Here is a 23,683-nt window from a genome sequence, read left to right on the forward strand (position 1 = left end):
CATGGCTGTCTCATCACATCCTGGCTGAACTAAGGGCCACTCCTGCTGCTTTGAATAATCTCCTTTATGCAAATCGGCCCTTGGGCCCTTTGATGGAATGTCCCATAATGCTCTGCAGGATCTCCAAATACCAACAGAGGCAATCGATGATAGTGGGAGATATTTGCATGAAGGGGCAGCTCTTCAGCTCTGGGGGATTTAAGAGAGGAGTGAAGAAGTTTCCTTCAGACGTTGAAACTCCTCTGGAGAGCTCACCATCATGTCTTCATTTCTCTTTCTCCTTGCTCTTTTTATTTACTGCTCAGGTAAAGCTGTGGAGAAGATCTCATGTTCCATTGGCCAACCAAAAGCTAACTGCATTTATCATATTTTTTTATTTGAGAACACTGAAAATGTTCCTTTTTCCCAATTTGTTTTAAAACAGGTGTCACCTGCCAGTCAATTTGCACTCAGCCTGCCTCCGAGTCTGTGGTGCCGGGTCAAACCATTAAACTGTCCTGTACAACTAGTGATACAGGCTCTGCTGTTCGCTGGTATCAACAGAGATCAGGGCAGGCTCCTCGATTTGTGCAGTATGAGGGTGGCAGCAGGGGAGAAGGGATCCCGGATCGATTCACAGCTTCTCGCTCTGGGAACAGTGGCTATTTAACCATCACCAACGTCCAGGCTGAAGACGAGGCCGTTTATTATTGTTGCAGATGGTATGACAGTGTTAATGCGTTCCACGGTGACACAAACCAATGGGGAAGTGTGACAAAAACCTTTCCTCTTCCACCAAAGAGCAGTGAGATGTGAATACTGAAAACGAACTTCATCTAATCTGTGTCTACATCTGTTGTCAAGTCCATCCTACTCTGGATGGAACCAGAAGAGACAGAAAACTCTGCAGTCCCACCTCCTTCCTCACAGCAGGACCTTGGAGCTGCCAGCCCAGCAGACCCTCAAGTCAGCCCTTGCCAGTGGATGAAAGAGCTGCTTTGGCCTCATTCCAAAAGGAATGAAGATCCCTGGGAAACGCCTGGAACCCCTGGAACCCCCCACCACTTGGAGATTGGGGTGGTGTGGAGAAATAGACTTTGTGCCTGCGGTTGCTGTCAAATCCAACTTCTTCTGCCCAGAACTTGTAAGAGAGAAAGAGCACATTTGAAGACCCCCCCTCCTGCTGCAGAGCAGGACCAGGGACCTCCCAATCCAGACCTCTATCATGTCTGTGCTCAGAGTCAGGACCACCACCTGGGCTGGATGGAAGAAGGAAGCCAAGCAGGTGGGGGCACTTAATCCTATCTGCACCCGTAGGGCTTGTCCACATTTCAGCTTATCCCATTCTGGAAAGCACAGGTACAAGCCATTTTATGTTTGCCCATGTTTTCTAGACATGAGCCGGGCTGGTTTTGCCTTTGCCCCACTGCTTCCCCCTGGAAAACCTGCTCTTCAACCCTAAATCAGAACAACCCGCAATCTTTGGAGAATCCAACTGCCCTTTGCTGCCATTCGGAAGTAAACCACTGGTTTTCCCTGGGGAAAGAAGCAGGGGAAACTGAGCTGTGCTCTTCCTTCTGGATCAAAGACATCAGCTTGGAAAGACTTGTTAGTTTATATCCATTTAGGGACGTGGGTGGCGCTGTGGGTAAAACCTCAGTGCCTAGGACTTGCCGATCGCACGGTCGGCGGTTCGAATCCCCGCGGCGGGGTGCGCTCCCGTTTCTCGTCCCAGCGCCTGCCAACCTAGCAGTTCGAAAGCACATCAAAGTGCAAGTAGATAAATAGGGACCGCTTACTAGCGGGAAGGTAAACGGTGTTTCCGTGTGCTGCGCTGGTGCAGGCTCGCCAGAGCAGCTTTGTCACGCTGGCCACATGACCCGGAAGTGTCTGCGGACAGCGCTGGCTCCCGGCCTCTAGAGTGAGATGAGCGCACAACCCTAGAGTCTGTCAAGACTGGCCCGTATGGGCAGGGGTACCTTTACCTTTATCCATTTAGATCCTTTTCAGGAAATGTGAAATATTACAGATCGGCGCGCCAATTGCAGGAGTGGATATCCCCCACTCAAAAAATTGTCAAGGAAGGGGCCAGGCCCCTCAGAACTCAGTGGACGTGCGCAGGCTGAGTGTCCCTGCTGCAGACCGAGTGCCTTTTGAAGTTCTGGTCCTCAGAAGTTGGCAGCAGAGAGCGTATCACTGGAAACGTTTTCTCTCCCAGTATGTTCTGCAAAACAGTAATGTGAACCTTAATACAGCAGGTGAGGGGAAATGGTGGCCTTTCAGAAATTGTTGGGCTCCCATCCGCCCCAGTCAACATGGCCAATGGCCAGACACATTTGGACCTTGCTCCAGTATGTTACTAAACTTTGGTGCTTCTTGCTTGTCTGGAGGGAGGATGGGAAGAGATGTGTGAAGACACTTCCACAGGAGACAGAAGTAAAATTTGGAGGCATAGCTCCACCCACTTTTTCTTCAGGCCCCTCCTACCATTGGCAGGTGCCTTGCCCAGTCTATGGCTTTAACAAGCCGCTTCCCCCCCCAGACCAGAGTCTGAAATTAACATTTCTACCTAACAATAGCTTAGAAACTTTTACCTTTTGTAACTAAACAATATTTTGCTTCTTTCCTGACTAGTGCGCTTCTCCCTTTTTTAAAATTTTTATTCTATAGTCGATTACTTCCTGTTTCAGGGATTTTCATGGTAATTTCTTTTGTTCTGTGTAATTTCTTGGTTCTGTGACTGTCTTTTTCCCACTGATGATTTACTGCTAGTTTGCTCCTGTCACTGACCCACTACTTATTTTTTTATTTTAAAAATGCTTCATGAAAATCTGTCCTATTCTCCCGTTTGACTGTCTCGCAATGCTTTGCAGAAACATGAAGCTCTAGGAGTGGCGATTGGATATCCACAGAGAACATTTGCATAAAGGAGAAAGCCTTCAGCTCTGGGAGATTTAAGAGAGGAGAGCGCAGGTTCCCTTCAGAATGTCAAACTCCCCTGGAGAGCTCACCATGGCCTTCTCTCAGTTCATCCTTGCTGTTTTCCTTTTCTGCTCAGGTAAGGCTGTGGAGATGATCTCTTGTTACAGAGGCCAAGTCAAAGATATCTGAATATATCCTAGAAGCATAGTGCTTTATGGATATTTGAGAATGCTGAAGATGAATCTAGATCCTCATCTTTGTTTTTTCTGTTGTTGCTTCCCCCTGCAAAGGTGTCTCTTCACAATCGGCTTGGACACAGCCTGCCTCTGAATCTGTGACCCTGGGACAAACGGTCAAACTCTCCTGTACTACTGGTGAAAGCGGTGGCAAGAACATATATTGGTATCAACAGAGCCCAGGACAGGCCCCTCGCTTTGTGCACTGTGAGAGTTGCAGCAGGGGAGAAGGGATCCCAGATCGGTTCACTGCTTCCCGCTCTGGGATCATGGGCTATTTAACCATCAGCAACACCCAGGCTGGAGACGAGGCAGTTTATTACTGTTGCAGATGGTATAGCAGTGCTAGAGAGTTCCACGGTGATACAAACTGATGGGGATGTGAGACAAAAACCTTTCCTCTTCCACCAAAGAGCAGTGAGATGTGAATGCTTAAGAAGAACTTCCTATGCTTTGTGCTTGCAGCTGTTTTCAAGTCATGGGCCGATTTGCTTTAACTGGCCATGACTGGCCATACAGACAACTTAATCCACACAGATGCTGCCACTGCAGGGAACAAACAGAGAGTGAACAGACCCAAAGCAAGTTTTTGTTCGATCAGGCCAGACGCTCCAAGTGTCCCTATTTTGCAGTGTCAGTACTGAATCTACAAAAGCCGTCCTGGTTTCTGAATTGATCCTGAAAGTCCCACTCTTGTCTCTTTGGTTGCAATCTCCTGGGTGATGCAGAGGCCACTAGGCAGATGAATGTGCATGGGTACTTTGTCCGTTTCCCTCCCACCCACCCCCGCTCTTCACCCTGGCCGCTGCAACCCATGCTGTTAAGTTGTGGGCAAACATATCAGACGACACAGTGATTCTTCAAACAGCTCTTCTTTATTCAGATGCCAGAACAGAACTAAGCTGAGGGGCTCAGTCAGCCTGCTTATATAGAGCTCCAGAACAATGTAACTGTTGCCATTTTCTAAAACTATCCAATCACTGAATGTCACTTTTCGATCCTTCATTTGCATACAAAACTATCCAATCACTGAACGTCACTTTTCGATCCTTCATTTTGCTGGCCCAGGGTGAGAACTTCAGTACATAACACATGCTACACCACTGGCCTAGAGGGCCAGATAGAGTCACTCACAGACACATTGCTCTCCGAGCTTGAGGCTCCTCACCTTGTTGCATACTGATGAGCTGCTTCCGGTGTTGTCAACGGCTTCTGGCTAATTGCCCAGGAAATCAGAGAGGAAGAGAAAGAGTGTGCTTTCTAGTGACGTCCTTCGTCTTCCATTGTGTTTCTTAGTTGTGGCACCTCAGGAGCTCCAGATCCAATGCCCGCCCCCTTCAACTGGACAGAGAGTCAGGGGAGAGAGGGAGGGAGGGAGGGAGAGAAGGAGGGAGGGAGGGAGGGAGAGAGAGAGAGAGGGGGGGGGAGAGAATGTCTGTAGGATACAAAACTCCTGCTCCCTGACCCTCATGTCTGCCCTGATCCTACACCGAGTAACCAAGTGGACTCAGCTGGGTGAGACCAACTCCCCTCTGCTTTCATGTTCCATTGGCCAGCCAAAAGCTAACTGCATTTATCATATTTATTGATATGAGAACATTAAAAACATTCCATTTTCTCCATATTTTTTAAACAGGTGTCACCTGCCAATCAGTTTGCACTCAGCCTGCCTCTGAGTCTGTGGCACTAGGTCAAACGGTTAAAATCTCCTGTACAACTAGTGATACTAACGTCTTCGTTCACTGGTATCAACAGAGATCAGGGCAGGCCCCTCGCTTTGTGCACTGTGAGAGTTGCAGCAGGGGAGAAGGGATCCCGGATCGATTCACAGCTTCTCGCTCTGGGAACATTGGCTATTTAACCATCACCAACGTCCAGGCTGAAGACGAGACCGTTTATTACTGTGGCAGATGGTATAGTGGCAAGTTCCACAGTGATGCAAACTGATGGGGAAGTGTGACAAAAACCTTTCTTCTTCCACCCAAGAGCAGTGAGGTATGAATATTGAAAACGAACTTCATCTAATCTGTGTCTACATCTGTTGTCAAGTCCATCCTACTCTGGATGGAACCAGAAGAGATAGAAAACTCTGAAGTCCCACCTCCTTCCTCACAGCAGGACCTTGGAACTGCCAGCCCAGCAGACCCTCGAGTCAGCCCTTCCTTGTGGATGAAAGAGCTGCTTTGGGAAAGTCAGGCTGTAGATTTCATATCATTGCAAAATAGGAGTCTGTTTTAGGAATTGTGAGCTATAGCATAAATGTCACATGTGGATTGCTAGGTTGGTCTTCACTGAGCATATTATAATATCATTATTATTTACTAAGCATTATGATTATGATTACTATTATTACAGGCTCAGGTTGTATATAAAGGTAAAGGGACCCCTGACCATTAGGTCCAGTCGTGGCCGACTCTGGGGTTGTGGCGCTCATCTCGCTTTATTGGCCGAGGGAGCCGGCGTACAGCTTCCGGGTCATGTGGCCAGCATGACTAAGCCGCTTCTGGCGAACCAGAGCAGCACACGTAAATGTCGTTTACCTTCCTGCTGGAGCAGTAGCTATTTATCTACTTGCACTTTGATGTGCTTTCAAACTGCTAGGTTGGTGCAACGGGAGCTCACCCCATCGCAGGGATTCGAACCGCCGACCTTCTGATTGTCAAGTCCTAGGCTCTGTGGTTTAACCCGCAGCGCCAGCCACGTTCCTTCAGGTTGTATATATGTGTATATAAAATACATATCATAAAGACACCACAATCTCCAATGGGCCTCATTCCGAATGGAAAGACGAACCCTGGGAAACATTTGGAACCACTGGAACCTCCCTCCACTTGGAGATTGGGGTGGCTTGCAAAAATAGGCTTTGTGCCTGCAGTTGCTGTCAAGTCTAGCTTCTTTTGCATAGAACTTATAAGAGAAAAATAGCACATTTGAAGTACCCTTTCCAACCCAGCCCTCCATCTCTTCTGCAGCAGCTACAAGGACTTTTATGCTTTTCCCATGATTCTAGACATGAGTCTGACTGGTTTTGCCTTTGCCCTGCTCCTTTCCCCTCTTCAACCCTCTTCAACCCTCAATCAAAACAACCCACAATCCGTGGAGAGTCCGACTACCGTTTGCTGCCATTCAGCAGTAAATCGCAAGTTTTCCCTGGGGAAATAAGCAGGGGAAAGGGAGCGGTGCCCTTCCATTTTGATCAAAGTCATCGTTTTGGAAAGGCTTGTGAGTTTATATCCATTTAGATCCTTTTTAGGAGATGTGAAATATTACAGACACGCATGCCAATTGTGGAGTGGGCTGCCTAAAATATATTGTCAAGGAGGGGTCAGGCCCCACAAAGAACCCCAGAGGATGTGCGCACCCACTGCTAGGCATGCTTGCGTCACTTTTGCAAACGGCGGGGCATGCACACAACATACCAGCACACACCATGACATTCGTAGGTGACGTCAGAACTGAGTTTGTGCAGTCCTGGGCCTGTCAATCGCAGGGGCAAGGTGGCACCCTTGATGGCAGAGATGCTATTTCCCACATCATACTTTGCCAGACAGTAGGAAGTGGCTGTCACCATCCCTACCGCTTGGCAATATCCCTTCGATCTTGTCTCTGCTGCAGGTCAAGTGCCTTTTGTTCACAATCTCTGCTCCTCAGCAGCAGGCAGCAGAGAGTGTCTCATTGGAAATGTTCTCTGTCCCAATATGTTCTGCAATACAGTAACATGAACATTAATGCAGCAGGTGAGGGGAAACGGTGGCCTGGCAAAAATGGTTGGACCCCCATCAGCCCCAGTCAGCATGGCGAATGGCCAGATACGTTTGGGCCTTTCTCCAAGGTGTTGTTAAACTCTGAAGCTGCCTCTTGCTTGTCTGGAGGGACGATAGAGAGATGTGTGAAGACACTTCCGCAGTAGACAGAAGTAAAATTTAGAACTATAGCTCCACCCACTTTTTCCTCTGGTCTCTCCTACCATTTGCAGGTGCTGTGTTCAGTCCATGGCTTTAACCAGCCTCTTCCCATCCCCCATACTAGAACAGAGTCTGAAACTAGCATTTTTTCTCACCAATAGCTTAGAAACCTTTGCCTTTTGTAACTAAGCAACATTTTTCATCTTTCCTGACTGGTGATTTACTGTTGGCTCTCTCCCGTCACTAACCCATTCCTATTTTACTTTTTTAAAAATAAAGAAAGAAAATCTGTCCTATTCTCCTCTGTTTGAATGTCCCGCAATGTTTTGCAGGAACATGACGCTCTAGGAGTGGCGTTTGGTTATCCACAGAACACATTTGCATGAAGGGGAAAGCCTTCAGATCTGGGAAATTTAAGAGAGGAGAGGGCAAGATCCACTCAGAGAGGCAAACTCCCCTGGAGAGCTCACCATGGCCCTCCCTCAATTCATCCTTGCTATTTTCCTTTACTGTTCAGGTAAGGCTGTGGAGGTGATCTCTTGTTCAAGAGGCCAAGCCAAAGATATTTGAATCTATCCCAGAAACATAGTGCTTTGTGGGTGTTTGTGAATGCTGAAAATGAAACGAGGTCCTCATCTTTGTTTTTTCTGTTGTTGCTTCCCCCTGCAAAGGTGTCTCTTCACAGTCAGATCCGACTCAGCCTGCCTCTGAATCCGTGACCCTGGGACAAACGGTCAAACTCTCCTGTACTTCCAGTAACCGTGGCAGCAACTACATTCATTGGTATCAACAGAGACCAGGACAGGCCCCTCGCTTTGTGCAGTATGATGGTAGCAGCAGGGGAGAAGGGATCCCGGATCGATTCACTGCTTCTCGCTCAGGAAACATTGGCTATTTAACCATCACCAACTTCCAGGCTGAAGATGAGGCTGTTTATTACTGTGGCAGATGGTATGGTCTCACATACCACAGTAATAGAAACTGATGGGGAAGTGTGACAAAAACCTTTCTTCTTCCACCAAAGAGCAGTGAGATGTGAATGCTTAAAAAGAACTTCCTATGCTTTGTGCTTGCAGCTGTTGTCAACTCATAGGTAGATTTGCTTTACTGGCCATGATCGGCCATACAGACAGCTGAATCCACACAGATCCCACCACTGCAGGGCACTAACAGAGAGTGAACAGACCCCAAACCAATTCTTGGTAGATCAGGCCAGACCCTCCAAGTGTCCCTATTTTGAAGGGACAGTCCTGGATTTACAGAAGCCGTCCTGGTTTCTGATTTGATCCCAGAAAGTCCTGCTTTTCCTTAGGACATCCCTATGTCCATAGGAGAAATGTTGTAGGGTATGGAGTTATTTCACCCCCATCTGAAGACAGCCCTGTATAGGGTCTGGAGTTTTTCGACTCCCAAACCATCAAAAGGCAGCCATGTATTGGAAAGTTTTTAATGTTTAGTGTTTTATTATGCTTTTATATAAGTTGGAAGACAGCCAGTGTGGCAACGCAGTCAAATGGACAGGGTATAAATGGTAGAATTATTATTATGGGATAGGACTTCTCTGTTTTCATTGGTGAAATATTGGAGGGTATGTTGACAAACATCAGCTCCCGAGTCACATTCCCCACCTGGCAACCTTCCATGGGTCCCATGTCACTGGTGGGCGGGGCCAGAGGCAAAGGTGCAATGAAGGGATATTTTACCTCTCTACTGTAGGCTCCCTGATCCTCAGGTCTGCCCTGATACTGCACTGCGTATCCAGATTGGCCCAGCTGGGTGAGACCAATTGCACTCTGCTCTCAGAAGCAATTCAACTGGTTTGGCATAATTGGGCACTGTGCTACAGGGGTGCTACACCAATTCTCTGGAAGGGAGCATGAGAGATGGGGGCATGTGCCTAAGTTTAGCATCGCACAAAGTGCTACTGAAATCTGGGAGCCCAAAGCCCACTATTTCTGCTCTCCCGCCCAGATCTCAGTGATACAGTGGTACCTCAGGTTACGTATGCTTCAGGTTACAGACTCCGCTAACCCAGAAATAGTGCTTCAGGTTAAGAACCTTGCTTCAGGATGAGAACAGAAATCGTGCTCTGGCGTCGCAGCGGCAGCAGGAGGCCCCATTAGCCAAAGTAGTGCTTCAGGTTAAGAACAGTTTCAGGTTAAGTATAGACCTCCAAACGAATTAAGTACTTAACCTGACGTACCACTGTACTGTTATTGTCACTGTTGCAGGCTGCGGGCCTTTCCTTCCTATTCTCTGCTCCTCGTATGCCAGAAGGTGGCAGCAGAGACTGTGCCATTGAAAAACCGAGAATGAATGTTTTCTGCAGTAAGTTTAAGCAAGAATTTAAAGCTTAGTAATTTTGTGCAGGGGGATAGGGAAACTCTGGCCTTTCAGAAGTTGCTGGACTCCAACTCCCATCAGCCCCGGCCAGCAAGAGCAATAGAAGCATGCAAAGAGTAGGTGGACCAATCGGCCCATTCTGGGCAGGAGGACATAGACTAGGATTCCCTGAGTGCGCAGCTTGGTTTGTGCAGCCCTGATGAGTGGGTGTTCTTCCTCTATTTTGAACTTCTCAATCATTTGTTTCACTGATTCATTTCATAATATTTCTACACTACTTGATTGTATTAAAAAAGCCTCTAAGTAAGTAACAAAAAGATAGAAAAGAAAAGAAAATGAAGAAGAATTCACAACATTACTTTAAAAGATAAAAAGTAAAAATACGAAGACAGACTGAACTTTCTAAGACATTTTAAGTATTATGAGCTCTATTTGTTCCTACACAGTCATCTGTCTATCCAGCCCATGTTTGGAATGGTCCCAAGTGAGATGTTCCACACAATAAAAACCACACTATAAAAAGCATTGTTCCCAGGACCCTTCCTGATAGATGTCTTGCTGCAAAGAGTTCCTTCATGGCTGTCTCATAAGACCCTGGCTGAACTAAGGGCCAGTCTTGCTGCTTTGAGAAATCTCATTTATGCAAAATCTGCCCATGGGCCCTTGGACTGAATGTCCTATGATGCTCTGCAGGATTTCCAAATCCCAATAGAGGCAGTTGATGATCTAAGAAGATATTTGCATGAAGGGGCAGCTCTTCAGCTCTGGGGGATTTAAGACAGGAGTGAGGAAGTTTCCTTCAGAAGTTCAAACTCCTCTGGAGAGCTCACCATCATGTCTTCCTTTCTCTTTCTCCTTCCTCTTTTTATTTACTGCTCAGGTAAAGCTGGGGAGGAGATCTCAGGTTCCATTGGCCAACCAAAAGCTAACTGCATTTATCATATTTTTTTATTTGAGAACACTGAAAATCTTCCTTTTTCCCAATTTGTTTTAAAACAGGTGTCAACTCTCAGCCAATTTGCACTCAGCTTGCCTCTGAGTCTGTGGCGCCAGGTCAAACGGTTAAAATGTCCTGTACAACTAGTGATACAGGTGAGCGTGTTAGCTGGTTTCAACAGAGATCAGGGCAGGCCCCTCAATTTGTGCAGCATGAGAGTAGCAGCAGGGGAGAAGGGATCCCGGATCGATTCACCGCTTCTCGCTCTGGGACCATGGGCTATTTAACCATCACCAACATCCAGGCTGAAGACGAGGCTGTTTATTACTGTTGCAGATGGTATAGCAGTGTTAATGGGTTCCACAGTGATGCAAACTGATGGGGAAGTGTGACAAAAACCTTTCCTCTTCCACTAAAGAGCAGTGAGATGTGAATACCAAAAACAAACATCATCTAATCTGTGTCTACATCTGTTGTCAAGTCCATCCTACTCTGGATGGAACCAGAAGAGACAGAAAACTCTGAATTCCCACTTTCTTCCTCCCAGCTGGACCTTGGACCTGCCAACCCACCACACCCTCAAGTCAGCTCTTCCTTGTGTATGAAAGATCTGCTTTGGCAAAGTCAGGCTTCAGACTTCATATCATTGCCAGATGGAAGTCTCTTTTAGGAATGGTGAGCTATAGCAGAAATGCCAACTGCTGATTGCTAGGCCAGTCTTCATTGAGCATATTATATTATTATTATTTATTGAACATTAGTATTATTATAATTATTATTACGGGCTCAGGTTATATATATGTGTAAATAAACCATATATCATAAAGACACCACAATCTCCAATGGGCCTCATTCCAAAAGGAAAGATGAACTCTGGGAAATGCCTGGAACCCCTGAAACCTCCCACCCCTTGGAGATTGGGGTGGCATGAAAAAAATAGACTTTGTGCCTGCAGTTGCTGTCAAATCCAACTTCTTCTGCCTCAAACTTGTGTTAGAGAAAGAACACATTTGAAGTCCCCCCTCCTCCTGCAGAGCAGGACCGTGGACCTCCCAAGCCAGCTCTCCATCACGTCTGTGCTCAGAATCATCACCACCCCCTGGGCTGGATGGAAGTAGGAAGGCAGACAGGTGGGGGCTGGCTGGGCATTGTCTAATCTCATCATAAGAATCCTGCATGCAAATCAAGATGTCCTCCATAGATTATCTGCAAGAGCCATTTAGGCTCATTTGCTACCTTAATTTGCAAAAGAAGCATCTGTTAGGTCGTGGGTTGCATCTTGGATAGAGGAACATATCCCTTGACATACCTTCTAAATTTTCTGCCCAATCTCATGTCCTGGGAAGCAAGGAAAAGATTTTAACAGCCAAAGTTGGTTGCTTCCGGGTAGATGAAAATTTTATAGGTGGTTTTGTCCCATACCCCCAACAGCAGCCAGGTGTATCATTTTCTATCTGTGTCTCTCCATGCCTGACTTCACCTGCCATGAGCTTGCTGTGAAAGGTACAGAAGCAGCAGCGCTAAAATAAATGGAGGGATCTTCTTCTGGTAGTATCATGGAGGTTGTTGATGGCTTCCTGCAAATGTCGTTCGGAAGCATTGGTGTCGCTGTGGAGGAAGAGCATAGCAGTGCTCTGTCTCCCCTAAGACCAGTTCATGTCAGGGACTGGGCAGTGGAGGAATGGTGGAGACCACCTCCCCAGCCTGACCCTTCCAGAGAAGAAGAGGACAGTTCAGAATTACAGCAGGGGTTTGAGGGAGGTCACAGCTCAGAGAAAGATGAGGGGGGAAAGTTGGGAAATAATGGGAGAAGAGGAGGGGGAAGCAGAGCCTGAGCAGCTGGTTGACATGTTATCACTATCAAGCATTCCAGACCCATCATCTTCCAGAACCCGTCGAGCCTTAAAAGTAGGAGAGCAAAGGACTCAGAAGCAAAGGGCCCTCAGCGCCACCCATAGAAGAGATGGCGAATGAAGAAGGGGAGGGGAGATTTACTTGGGGCAACACCATTATTCCAAGAGGCTACATTCCCTCTCTCTGTAAATATTGAATAAAAAGCAGATGATAAGGAATTTTCCTTGTCTTATCCGTTCCTGGCAACCTGCCCTGGGGATTGGTTCCTCTGCTGCCTGACAGCTCATGAGCTTGATAGCATTCTAGGACATCACACAGTCCTTGTGACAGGGAAAGCCAAAAGCAGCTAGAGATATTTGCATACAGGTCCAGGAATTTGCCTCCAAGTGAGAGATATAAGAGAAGAGGTGTTAACATAGCAGGATGAGAAGCAAGCCATGGGTGTGCTTGCTGCAATGTTCTGGGTTCCTGTGGTTTTGTTCCTGGAGACACTTCTCTCAGGTGAGGTGACTTGAGCGAGACAGAGAAGAGTTGTATCAGTTCTCACTCAGGTGGTCAGGTAGGAAAAGGAGAGAAATTCAGTTTTGTTTGTTTTGTAATGATGAACTACCTAACTGACACTTCTCAAACCGATAGACAGCTATCCTTTGAAAGGCACGCTTCTCTGATTTGTGCAACACAGTTCCTCAGCCAAAGAACACATGTACCAAGCTGCATATATTTGGGAGAACTGTATATCAAAATATTGACAAAAATAACATGAAAAAATGTATTTGTCCATGTTAGGCAAAACCATGTATTTGTCCATGTTAGGCAAAACCATGTACAAAAATGTTCATATCGAGAGAAATTAAAATGGTGGTGAATTGAATTTTTGCAAAGATTACACACACACACACACACACACACACACACACACACACACACAGCTAATTGTTTTCACAATATCTTTTCTTAAATATGAATTTGCTGTGGAAATGTGGAGATCTGAATTTAAGAAAAGAAAGGCAGAAAGAAAAGTGACCGATGAGTCCATCTCCAGTGGTCAGTAACATTCCCTATTATTTTCTTGCAGGTTCAGAGTCTCAGGTTATTGTCGTGACTCAACCAGCCTCAATGTCCGTATCCCCGGGATCAACAGTGAAACTCCCATGTGCTGTGAGCAGCGATTTAAAAATCAGCAGCGAGAGGGTGCGATGGTATCAGCAGAAAACGGGTCCCCCACGCTTTCTCTATCATTATTACAGCAGTAGTGACCAGGGCAGGGGCTCTGGGGTCCCAGAGAGATTCAGTGTCTCCCCTGATTCCTCCAAGAACCTCTGGAATCTAGTGATCACCGGAGTTCAAGCCGAAGACGAGGCCAATTATTACTGCAGTACATGGGACAACAGGCCATGCGCGTACCACTGTGATCCATCTCTATGGGGAACTGAGACAAAAACCTCTTACTGTCTCGCAGGGCACCAGCAGGCGACTCTGAATACAAGGCTGTGCAGCTGTCTAATGCCTTCCTGAATGACTAGTGATTTAATGGTTGCTCTGCACTGCTTTTGAAGAGTGTTTATTATTATTATTGTTGCGTGTCGAGACCCCACAGCCACCCCCTCATTGGGAAATAACTCACACCAGGACACAGATATTAGGTTTATGTTACTGGGCAATTTTTGGCCACAACTTTATTGAATTACAGAATGTGAGCGGTATTGGCTTAGGCATTGATTGAACCCGAATATATCTGACTCCTGCCTGCTGCGCAGGAAGTCCAGTAAGGGTAAGCCACCGGTAGGGGGAGCCCTGTCGATGAGAACCAACTCAAGCTCCCCTTGGTGTTCCCGTCGGGGTCGTGTCAAGGCCCTAGCCCCCAGCCGGGCTTCAGACAAGATCAACACCCCCGGATTCCTTTAGATAGATAGATAATTTATTGTCATTGTCCGTATATACACAGTATGCACAGCAACGAAAATCAAACACCCACCCAAAGACCGGGTACACATATACATTTGCACGTATCTCCGAGCTCTCATCCTATTTGAACATAATCTATAAATCTATAAAACATACATAGTCCAGAATATAGCACGACCTATTAAAGGCATAACATAACCTAAAAACCAATCTCATTCCTTCCTCTCCCTACTTACTAAACCTTGCAACTGGCCCTGAGATCATTATTTAGTGCAATCAGAGCTCTTGGATAGAAACTATTCAGAAGGCGTGTGGTTCGTGTTTTCATTGTCCTATATCTTCTGCCCGAAGGCAATAGTTCAAAGAAGTTGTGAGCAGGGTGGGTGGGATCTCTCAGAATGTTATGTGACTTCTTCAAGATGCGAGACGTGAAGATCTCATCCAGGGTTGGTAGTCGGAGCCCAATAACGTTCTGGGCAATTTTAATTATTCGCTGTAAAGCTTTTTTATCCGTTTCAGAGCTGCTCCCATACCACGATAATATACTATAGGTTAAGACACTCTCGACGGTACTATGATAATAGGACAGGAGTAGGTGCTGGGATAGATTCAGTCCCCTGAGCATTCTCAGGAAATACAACCTCCCCAACTTAAGGGTATTTAACGGAAATACAACTTAAGGGTATTTAACGGAATACCCTTAAGCTTGGAGGGGCAGGTGATGGCTACACCTCCCCACACACAAGGTCACATAATGCCTAACCGCAACCCTAATAAAGTTGTGACGATTGCTACGAGGTAGGCGGAAACCAAGTGGCCAGTGCCAATTTGCCAAGTGGAAAAATTCCTACCAGGCTCCTCGGACAACCAAGGCAACCAACCAAAGTCCATAGCAAGGCCAGTGCCTAACCTGCAAATAGGGAGAGAGGGCGGGTGATTGAGGATGTGAGCCAAAGAGGACGTCCTTTGGCTCGCGCCTCGGTTTAAACTGTCCCGGCCATGCCCCACGGCCAGCGGATTGGCTGGCCAGGCTCTGACGTGACCGGGACCCCCCAGGCAACGGGGGACAAAGTCCCCCGCCCCCGGTGGGGAGTGGGTGACCATGTGGTCCACTGCAACTCCTCCCCACTGGGAAGCGGAGTGGATTTATTCTAAAAAATGTTGCTCTTCTACACCATCCTTTGCACCACGCGGGTGGCGCTGTGGGTTAAACCACAAAGCCTAGGACTTGCCAGTCAGAAGGTCGGCAGTTCGAATCCCCACAACGGGGTGAGCTCCTGTTGCTCGGTCCCTGGTCCTGCCAACCTAGCAGTTCGAAAGCACCTCAAAGTACAAGTAGATAAACAGGTACCACTCTGGCAGGAAGGTAAACGGCGTTTCTGTGCGCTGCTCTGGTTTGCCAGAAGTGGCTTCGTCATGCTGGCCACATGACCCGGAAGCTGTACGCCGGCTCCCTTGGCCAATAAAGCGAGATGAGTGCTGCAATCCCAGAGTCGGTCATGACTGGACCTAATGGTCAGGGGTCCCTTTACCTTTTACCCCCACTCCATGCATGAAAAAGTTTCATTAAAAACCAACGAGCAATTAGAAGAACACAAAGTTGTGAATATTCTGTCTGAGATGAAATCAGGAAAGCTCTTGGTTTAAGCCCACAAGTGAGCAATGATGCTTAAACAACAGCCGAAGAATAGGAAGCCTATTTGCATGCATTTGAATTTTCCTCTTTGCTGTCTTAAGTGCGAAGAGGAGAACTTTGTTTTCAGAGAAGCCTTTATCTCAAGAAGCCAGTTTTCTCCCCATTTCCCAATCATGGCCTGGGCTCTTTTCCTTCTGATCCCCTTCAGTCACTGCACAGGTAAAGGAAATTGATTTCCTAATGTAACTTTTTTCTGTGTATATATATTTTCTCCCAGGGAGTAGGCTCTTCCCCCACACCAGTGTTGCCCAAAATTGGGTCTCCAGCTACTTTTGGACTATAATTCCCATCAGAAAACATTCCTCTATGCCACAAGAGCGGCAAGGATCCTAATTGCTAAAAACTGGAAAAAAGAAACTGTGCCAACAAAAATGGAATGGCAAGACAAACTGTTAGAGTAAAATGAACTGGCTAGATTAACAGAGGCAATTAGACATCACACTAGACAAGAGTTTCACAAAGCATGGGGAAAATGCAGAGAATACTTCACAAAACAGTGCCCTAAAATACATACCTGGACTTGTTTCGATTTAAGTTATAATTAGAAACATCTTAATAACTATTCATAATGGAAACAGTTTATAAGGAGTAAATAAGGAGGCCAGATACAGGATAAAGGAAGTCTTTTATTTGGTTGTTTGTATTGTTGTATGTTATGCTCACTGTATGTTATGTTCACATTTAATGAGGGTGGATTTGCGTATTGGGGGGTGGGGGGGTTGTGTTACAGTGGCACCTCGGGTTACATACGCTTCAGGTTACAGACTCCGTTAACCCAGAAATAGTGCTTCAGGTTAAGAACTTTGCTTCAGGATGAGAACAGAAATCGTGCTCCGGCGGCACGGCAGGGCAGCAGCGGGAGGCCCCATTAGCTAAAGTGCTGCTTCAGGTTAAGAACAGTTTCAGGTTAAGAACAGACCTCCGGAACGAATTAAGTACTTAACCCGAGGTACCACTGTATGCTGTAAATAAAATCCCAATAAAATTAAACTTTAAAAAATAGACTTCCCATCACCCCTGACTGCTCTTGCTAGCTAGGGGTGATGGGGATTGTAGTCCAAAAACATCTGGAAACCCAAGTTTGGGAAACACTGGGCTAGGTCCTAGAGCAGTGGCGGAGAACCAGTGTCACTCCAAATGTTGCTGGACTCCAGCTCCCCTAAGCCCCAGCCAGCATGGTCAATAACAAGGGCTGATGGGAGTTGTAGTCCAGCAGCTTCTGGATAGCCACCAGTTCCCTATCCCTGCCCTAGGTCCTAGAGCGCCTAGCCCATCATTTCTGACCATTGACCATACTGATGAGAGTCTAGCAACATCCAGAGCAGTGGTTCTCAACCTGTGGGTCCCCAGATGTCGTTGGACTACAACTCCCATCATTCCTGAGCTCTGGCCTTGCTAGCTAGGGGTGATGGGAGTTGTAGTTCAACAACATCTGGAGACCCAAGGTTGAGAAAGGCTGATCTAGAGGGCCACAAGGTTCCCCATCCATTATCTAGACCAGTGTTTCCCACACATGGGTCTCCAGCTGTTTTTGGACTACAACTCCTGAAATATACTTGGAGTCGAGGGTGGATTTCATGCTCTTTATTCAGCTCATAGTAGTGAGGAATGAAGGTTCCTCCAAAATATCTGCTTTATATACATTATTTACACAATGGGCCGCACGTGATTGGCTAATTCCGGTATTCTCCCATGGGCCAATCAGGTTGTGGATTCACTTCCACCTGGAGCTGGATTGGGTGGCTCCTGTGGACCAATCATACTGCTGCATTCTGAATCCTACTGTTCTAGGACCAAACACACTGCTGCATTTTGGATCCTATTGTTCTAGGACCAATCAGACTGCTGCCTTTTGGATCCTATTCAACTCAGTACATAACAACTCCCATCATCCCTAGCTTGCAGGACCAGTGGTCAGGGATGATGGGAACTGTAGTCCAAAAACAGCTGGAGACCCAAGTCTGGGAAACCCTGACCAAGGCCGCCTTCTTTCCCCTTGGCTTTCTACCCCTTTGTCTTAGCTTGAAGTGAAAACCTTCAGGGTGCCTATGCTTTCTTTCAGGGGCTTTGGCCCAGTTCATGTTGACTCAGCCACTGCTCTTGTCAGCATTCCCTGGAGAAACCATCAACATCTCTTGCACCAGGAGCAGTGGAAACATTGCGAGCTACGCTGTCTCCTGGTATCAGCAGAAGCCTGGCAGTTCCCCCAAGCCACTGATATTTGGCTTCAGCAGCAGATCCTCCGGAATCCCAGAGCGATTCTCCGGTTCCTTCGACGAGTCATCCAATTCTGCCACCTTAACCATCTCCAACCTTCAAGCAGAAGATGAGGCTGTGTATTATTGCTTGTCGTACGACACCACTGAACGGCCTACCATGTTTGCGATACAACCGTACACAGGAGTGGGAGAAGAACTTCCCGAGAACGGATTTTGCACTTTCGATTAAGGCTTGTTGACTTACAATTGCAGGAATGGGAAATATTTTAAAGGTGTAAACAGCTTATGAAAAGCTTCGTGTTTTTGCTTGTAATCTGATTGTACCTTTCTCTGGTTTCTCAACACATCTTTCTGTCTGCATGTTGTAAAATTGCAAAGATCCTCAAATTATCTATCTATATATTACAATAAAGAGTTTGTGAATGTTTATTCAAAACCTGCCAAAGAGTCCAGTTCATTTTGTTGCTTCTTCAAATATTTTGTAAAAGGTTCCCATTCATCTTCAAAATCACAGTTATCCTTGTCACGTGGTTTGTGTGTCATAATGTTTTACTATGTTTTTATGTATGTGGCAAGCTGCCCAGAGTGGCTGGGACAACCCAGTAAGATGTGTAGGTTATAAATAGTAAAAATTATCATGATGGATTGGGACGTCCCTATTTTCATTGGAGAAATGTTGGGGGGTCTGCCATTGCTGCTACATGGGTGATGGATTGAAGAAAAGGAAATATGAATTGTCCCTGCCCCATTGCTTGACCAATCATGGATAAGAGTGGCTAGGAGCTAGGTGGAGTCATAGATATAAATAAAAGTGTAGACATGTATTCACTGGGCAGCTTCTGTTTTGACTTGAAATGTTCATTTTGGACTTCTCAGAAGTAAAGGTAAAGGGACCCCTGACCATCAGGTCCAGTCGTGGCCGACTCTGGGGTTGCGGCGCTCATCTCGCTTTATTGGCCGAGGGAGCCGGTGTACAGCTTCCGGGTCATGTGGCCAGCAGGACTAAGCCTCTTCTGGCGAACCGGAGCAGCGCACGGAAACGGCTTTTACCTTCCCACCAGAGCAGTACTTGCATTTGATGTGCTTTCAAACTGCTAAGTTGGCAGGAGCAGGGACCGAGCAACGAGAGCTCACCCCGTTACGGGGATTCGAACCGCCGAACTTCTGATTGGCAAGTCCTAGGCTCTGTGGTTTAACCCACAGCGCCACCCGCGTCCCTCTTCTCAGAAGTACATAATGGCAAGAAGCAGGCGGGGTGTGTGTGTGCCAGCCCACAATGTCTCCCCCCGGAGATGTGCCAGAACTGCTCTCCAGCTAAAACGAGAAACAAACAAACAAACAAACAAACAAACAAACAACCACTGATAACTACTCAGAACACCAAAGGCTTCTGCGCTCCTTTTTTTGTATTGCTCAATGTCATGGGTAGGCAAACTAAGGCCCGGGGGCCGAATCTGGCCTGCAAACGGTCTGGGAATCAGCGTGTTTTTACATGAGTAGAATGTGTCCTTTTATTTAAAATGCATCTCTGGGTTATTTCTGGGGCATAGGAATTCGTTCATCCCCCCCCCAAAAAAATATACTCCGGCCCCCCACAAGGTCTGAGGGACAGTGGACTGGCCCCCTGCTGAAAAAGTTTGCTGACCCCTGCTCAATGTCATATTTTGTTCCTTGGTGCACTGACTCCCCACCAGGTGGCCACTCTGAAATCATGGCACAAAATTAGAACTTTTTGTCCCCAACGTTGTAGTTGGCGATTCACATGCACAAACCTCTGTGTGCATGGCTAGCTAGGTGGTCCATCTACATTTCACTGCACTCTCGGTTCTGAAATCCCTTGGGCCACCCCTTCTACACCTGCATATTTGTCCTGAACACCTGTAGCGTGATATCCTGTGCAGATACAGTGTGGTTTCCCTTTTAACATAGCGCATCTTGAACTTTTTCAGGCCCCCGCCTTGTGGTTTCCCCATAACCAAAAACCAAAAAATCTATTCTGACAGGCAAATGTGTGACATTTCTTAAGCCTCTGCTGCTGTAGAAATGTTGAAGGGATAGTAATAAATAAATAAATGAACAAGTAAGTAAGTAAGCAAGTAAATAAATAAACAGAAATACATACATACATAAATATCGGGAAGTTTTTAATGTTTGATGTTTTTCTATGTTTTACATATGCTGTCAGCTGTTCAGAGTGGCTGAGGAAACCCATCCAGATGGGCGGGGTATAAATAATAATAATAATAATAATAATAATAATAATAATAATAATAGATCAAATTATTATTAATAATTAATTATAATAATAATTTGACCAAACAGCAAAAGGCAGTGGGAGATAGGAGTGCCTGGCGTGCTCTGGTCCATGGGGTCACGAAGAGTTGGACACGACTAAGCAATAAATACAGTGGTACCTTGGGTTACAGACACTTCAGGTTACAGACTCCGCTAACCCAGAAATAGTACCTCAGGTTAAGAACTATACCTCAGGATGAGAACAGAAATGGCGCGGTGGTGGCAGCAGGAGGCCCCATTAGCTAAAGTGGTACCTCAGGTTAAGAACAGTTTCAGGTTAAGAACGGACCTCCGGAACGAATTAAGTTCTTAACCTGAGGTACCACTGTAGTAGTAGTAGTAGTAGTAGTAGTAGTAGTAATAATAATAAATGTAGTGGCAGTGGCATCAGGTAGCCAGTAGGTGGCAATGTTGTGCCATACACATTTGCTTAGGCTACATCAGACACAGCTGTTCCACTCAACTATCTGTGCTGTAACAGGGTCTTGCCTCGAACTGCCCCACTCCTGCCTTTTCCTGCAAATTGCAGTGTAGTTCATTGCCATCCTTTTCTATTGCATGCATTTACTCCTCAAAAGCTTCTCTGTGATGGCATTGTTTCAAAAGTCAAGAAGGTCTTTGTAATTCAGATTAAAGACACTAGAAAACACAAACACTTATGCTTGCCCTATGTTTGGCTGTCAATTGAGCCCCATCAGCCGGTGATCCAACTCAGGTCTTGCACATGCCTACTCAGAAGCAAAGGAACCCCCCCCCCCAGCTGTCACTATTTTTGGGGGTGGGATGAAATCACATGCTGGGAAAATTCAGGTTGTGCGATTTTAATGGATCGGTTGGTCTTCTCCTGTATGCCTGAAGGAGTGTCTCCACCCCCATCGTTCTGCCTGGACACTGAGGTCCAGCTCCGAGGGCCTTCTGGCGGTTCCCTCATTGCAAGAAGCCAAGTTACAGGGAACCAGGCAGAGGGCCTTCTTGGTGGTGGCACCCACCCTGTGGAACGCCCTCCCACCAGATGTGAAGGAAATAATCCTATCTTTAAAAGACATCTGAAGGCAGCCCTGTTTAGGGAAGTTTTTAATATTTAATGCTGTATTGTTTTTAACATTTGATTGGGAGCCGCCCCGAGTGGCTGGGGAAACTCAGCCAGATGGGCGGGGTATAAATAACAAATTATTATTATTATTATTATTATTATTATTATTATTATTATTATTATTATTATTATTATTATTATTATTATTATCCCATTTCACCCACAAGACTGGACTTTTTGATAAGGAATTGATGGGGAAGTGTACTGCAGAACGGTTGCTTAAATCACCTAACCTCCAAATCAGGAAGCTATGCAGAACTGGCAAAATTAACAGCAAAATTAAGAGAATCTAATGATGAATGTTTTCTGGAAGAATGGGTGCCTTTTCCGAAGTACTTAAAGAAATATTATAGTATGATGAACCCGAGAGCAGGATTTGAGCTAAGAGCAACAGAAGTAATTAGATTATAATACTGTGGTTACGATTTAAAAGACAGAAGGGGAGAACCCACAACTCCTTGGAAAACGGGGTGGGAAGTTGATAAAAGTAAGAGAAAAGACAAAATTGTGATTTGATTGTAAATGTTAAAAATGTTGAAATTTACTAAAATATAATTGGGGGAAAATAATCGCCTAACTTTCCTGCAAACCGATCGGAATGAAGGAGTTTGTTGACGCCCAGGAAAGCGGGTGCAAGTTTGCTTTTCCGCTGGTAGCTATGTCACCCTGCTATGTTCCAGGGACATTAGTTAATTTTTTTTCTTCAAAAAAATTATTGGTTTTTACAATACTAACAACAAACAAAAACATAAAACGAAGAAACACAACAAACATAAATCATAACCTTATTGAAAATAACAGCTATTAACTTTGTAAAGCGACTTCCTCGTTTCCCCTTAGTTGAATTTCATTGCAAATCCTTATAACGGTTTTCCAAAACCCAGTTTTTATACACTTTAAATTGAACATTAACATCTTTAAATCTTCTCCTTATAATATTAAACACATTATTTTATCAGTTAACATAAATACAATCCTAAGCCCATTAAATATCTGGAAGCTATTTCCGATTAGTTTAGCTTAACAAATTTAAACAAATCTCCCTCCCACTAATCCAGGGACATTAGTTAAAGGGCAGGACATTTGCATGAAGAGGAAGCTCCCTTCTCGTCTGTGGGTTTAAGAGAGTTCTGAGAGGGTTCCAATCAGAATCTGTTTTGCTTCAGGAAGAATCTCTGCATCCCCCCAAGATGCTTCGAACAATTCTTCTCCTTTTCATCCTTGAGTCTTTAGGTGAGGGACATGACATTGATGCAAGGAAGAGAGATCCCCTATAGAAACCTTGAGTTGTCTAATGCATGGGTGGGGCACATTTTTCAGCTTGAGGGCCACATTGCCTTCTGCAGGACCTTTCAGGGGCCACATGGCTGTGGTAGGTTAAGCCAGAGGTATAAGTGGATGTGAACTCTGAAAGCTTTGTATAGGAAAGACCAGAGGTTCCCTCTCCATCCAGTGAAGCGAGAACACATTCCAGCCAAGCAAAAGTATTCAAGGTGGACGGGGATCAAGGATTGGCTTGGGAAGAGCTCCATAGGCAAGAAAGAGAGGCATTGAGGTCCACCTTCATCCCCCAGTCCTGAAGTTTCTCTTCCTTCCACTAATGCAATGCTTGCAAATGTTTGGTATCACCGCTTACTAAGTTCTCCCCTGCCTCATTCTCTTCCAGGTTCCAGTGCCCAGCAGCTGCAGCCCTTGAAGCCCTCAGAGACTGTGCCTCAAGGTGGGACCATCACCTTGTCTTGCAGACACAGTAGTGGGACGATCATGGATGCCTTCTACCCGCAGTGGTTCCAGCAGAAACAAGGGCAGGTTCCACGCCTGATACTTTACCAAACCAGCTCCAGGCCGTCCGGCATCCCAGCCCGTTTCTCTGGGTCCAAGTCAGGAAACGCAATGTCCCTGACCATCACAGGAGCCCAGTTGTGAATGACTCTGGGTTGAATTCAGCTCACACTTAAGGGCAGACCTACCCAATTTGCTCTTCCCAAAAACAACACATGAACCGCGACACGGCCTTCCTTTGAAATTTGCTGCTCTCTGAATTTCTCAATGCCGTTCTCCAGCTGAGCATAACTGCAAGAAAATGCATTTGCTAGGGCAAAGTGTGCATATTTTAAATGGCATGTATTCGCGAACACAACATTAGCATTGCATTATGTGAGGGGAAATGCAAATATTATTAATTTTTGCATATTAGGGAAAGTGCAAACAGAGAAATTCACGGATGAATTTTCAAAGGGAATTTTTAAAAAGTCAGAACAATGTGGAATTGTAGAGAATTGAAGGGGAAAATGGAAAA

General features: G+C 45.9%; 1 protein-coding gene and 1 gene segment (V, D, J or C); both read left to right on the plus strand.

Moving 5' to 3' along the window:
* Positions 1–216: 216 nt before the first annotated feature.
* Positions 217–23,683, plus strand: part of LOC309521129 (immunoglobulin lambda-1 light chain-like) — a 627,875-nt gene continuing 604,408 nt past the window's right edge. The window contains exons 1-2 of the mRNA XM_082203492.1: positions 217–305; positions 425–719. Coding sequence (XP_082059618.1) covers positions 260–305; positions 425–719 — 341 coding nt within the window. The 5' untranslated portion in view covers positions 217–259. The remainder of the gene's footprint in view (positions 306–424; positions 720–23,683) is intronic.
* On the plus strand, positions 15,822–18,524 carry LOC309521150 (immunoglobulin lambda variable 6-57-like). The segment is given in 2 exons: positions 15,822–15,936; positions 17,840–18,524.

The sequence above is a fragment of the Podarcis vaucheri genome (genome assembly GCF_965113315.1).
Source record: "Podarcis vaucheri genome assembly, chromosome: 16".
NCBI classification, from domain to species: domain Eukaryota; kingdom Metazoa; phylum Chordata; class Lepidosauria; order Squamata; family Lacertidae; genus Podarcis; species Podarcis vaucheri.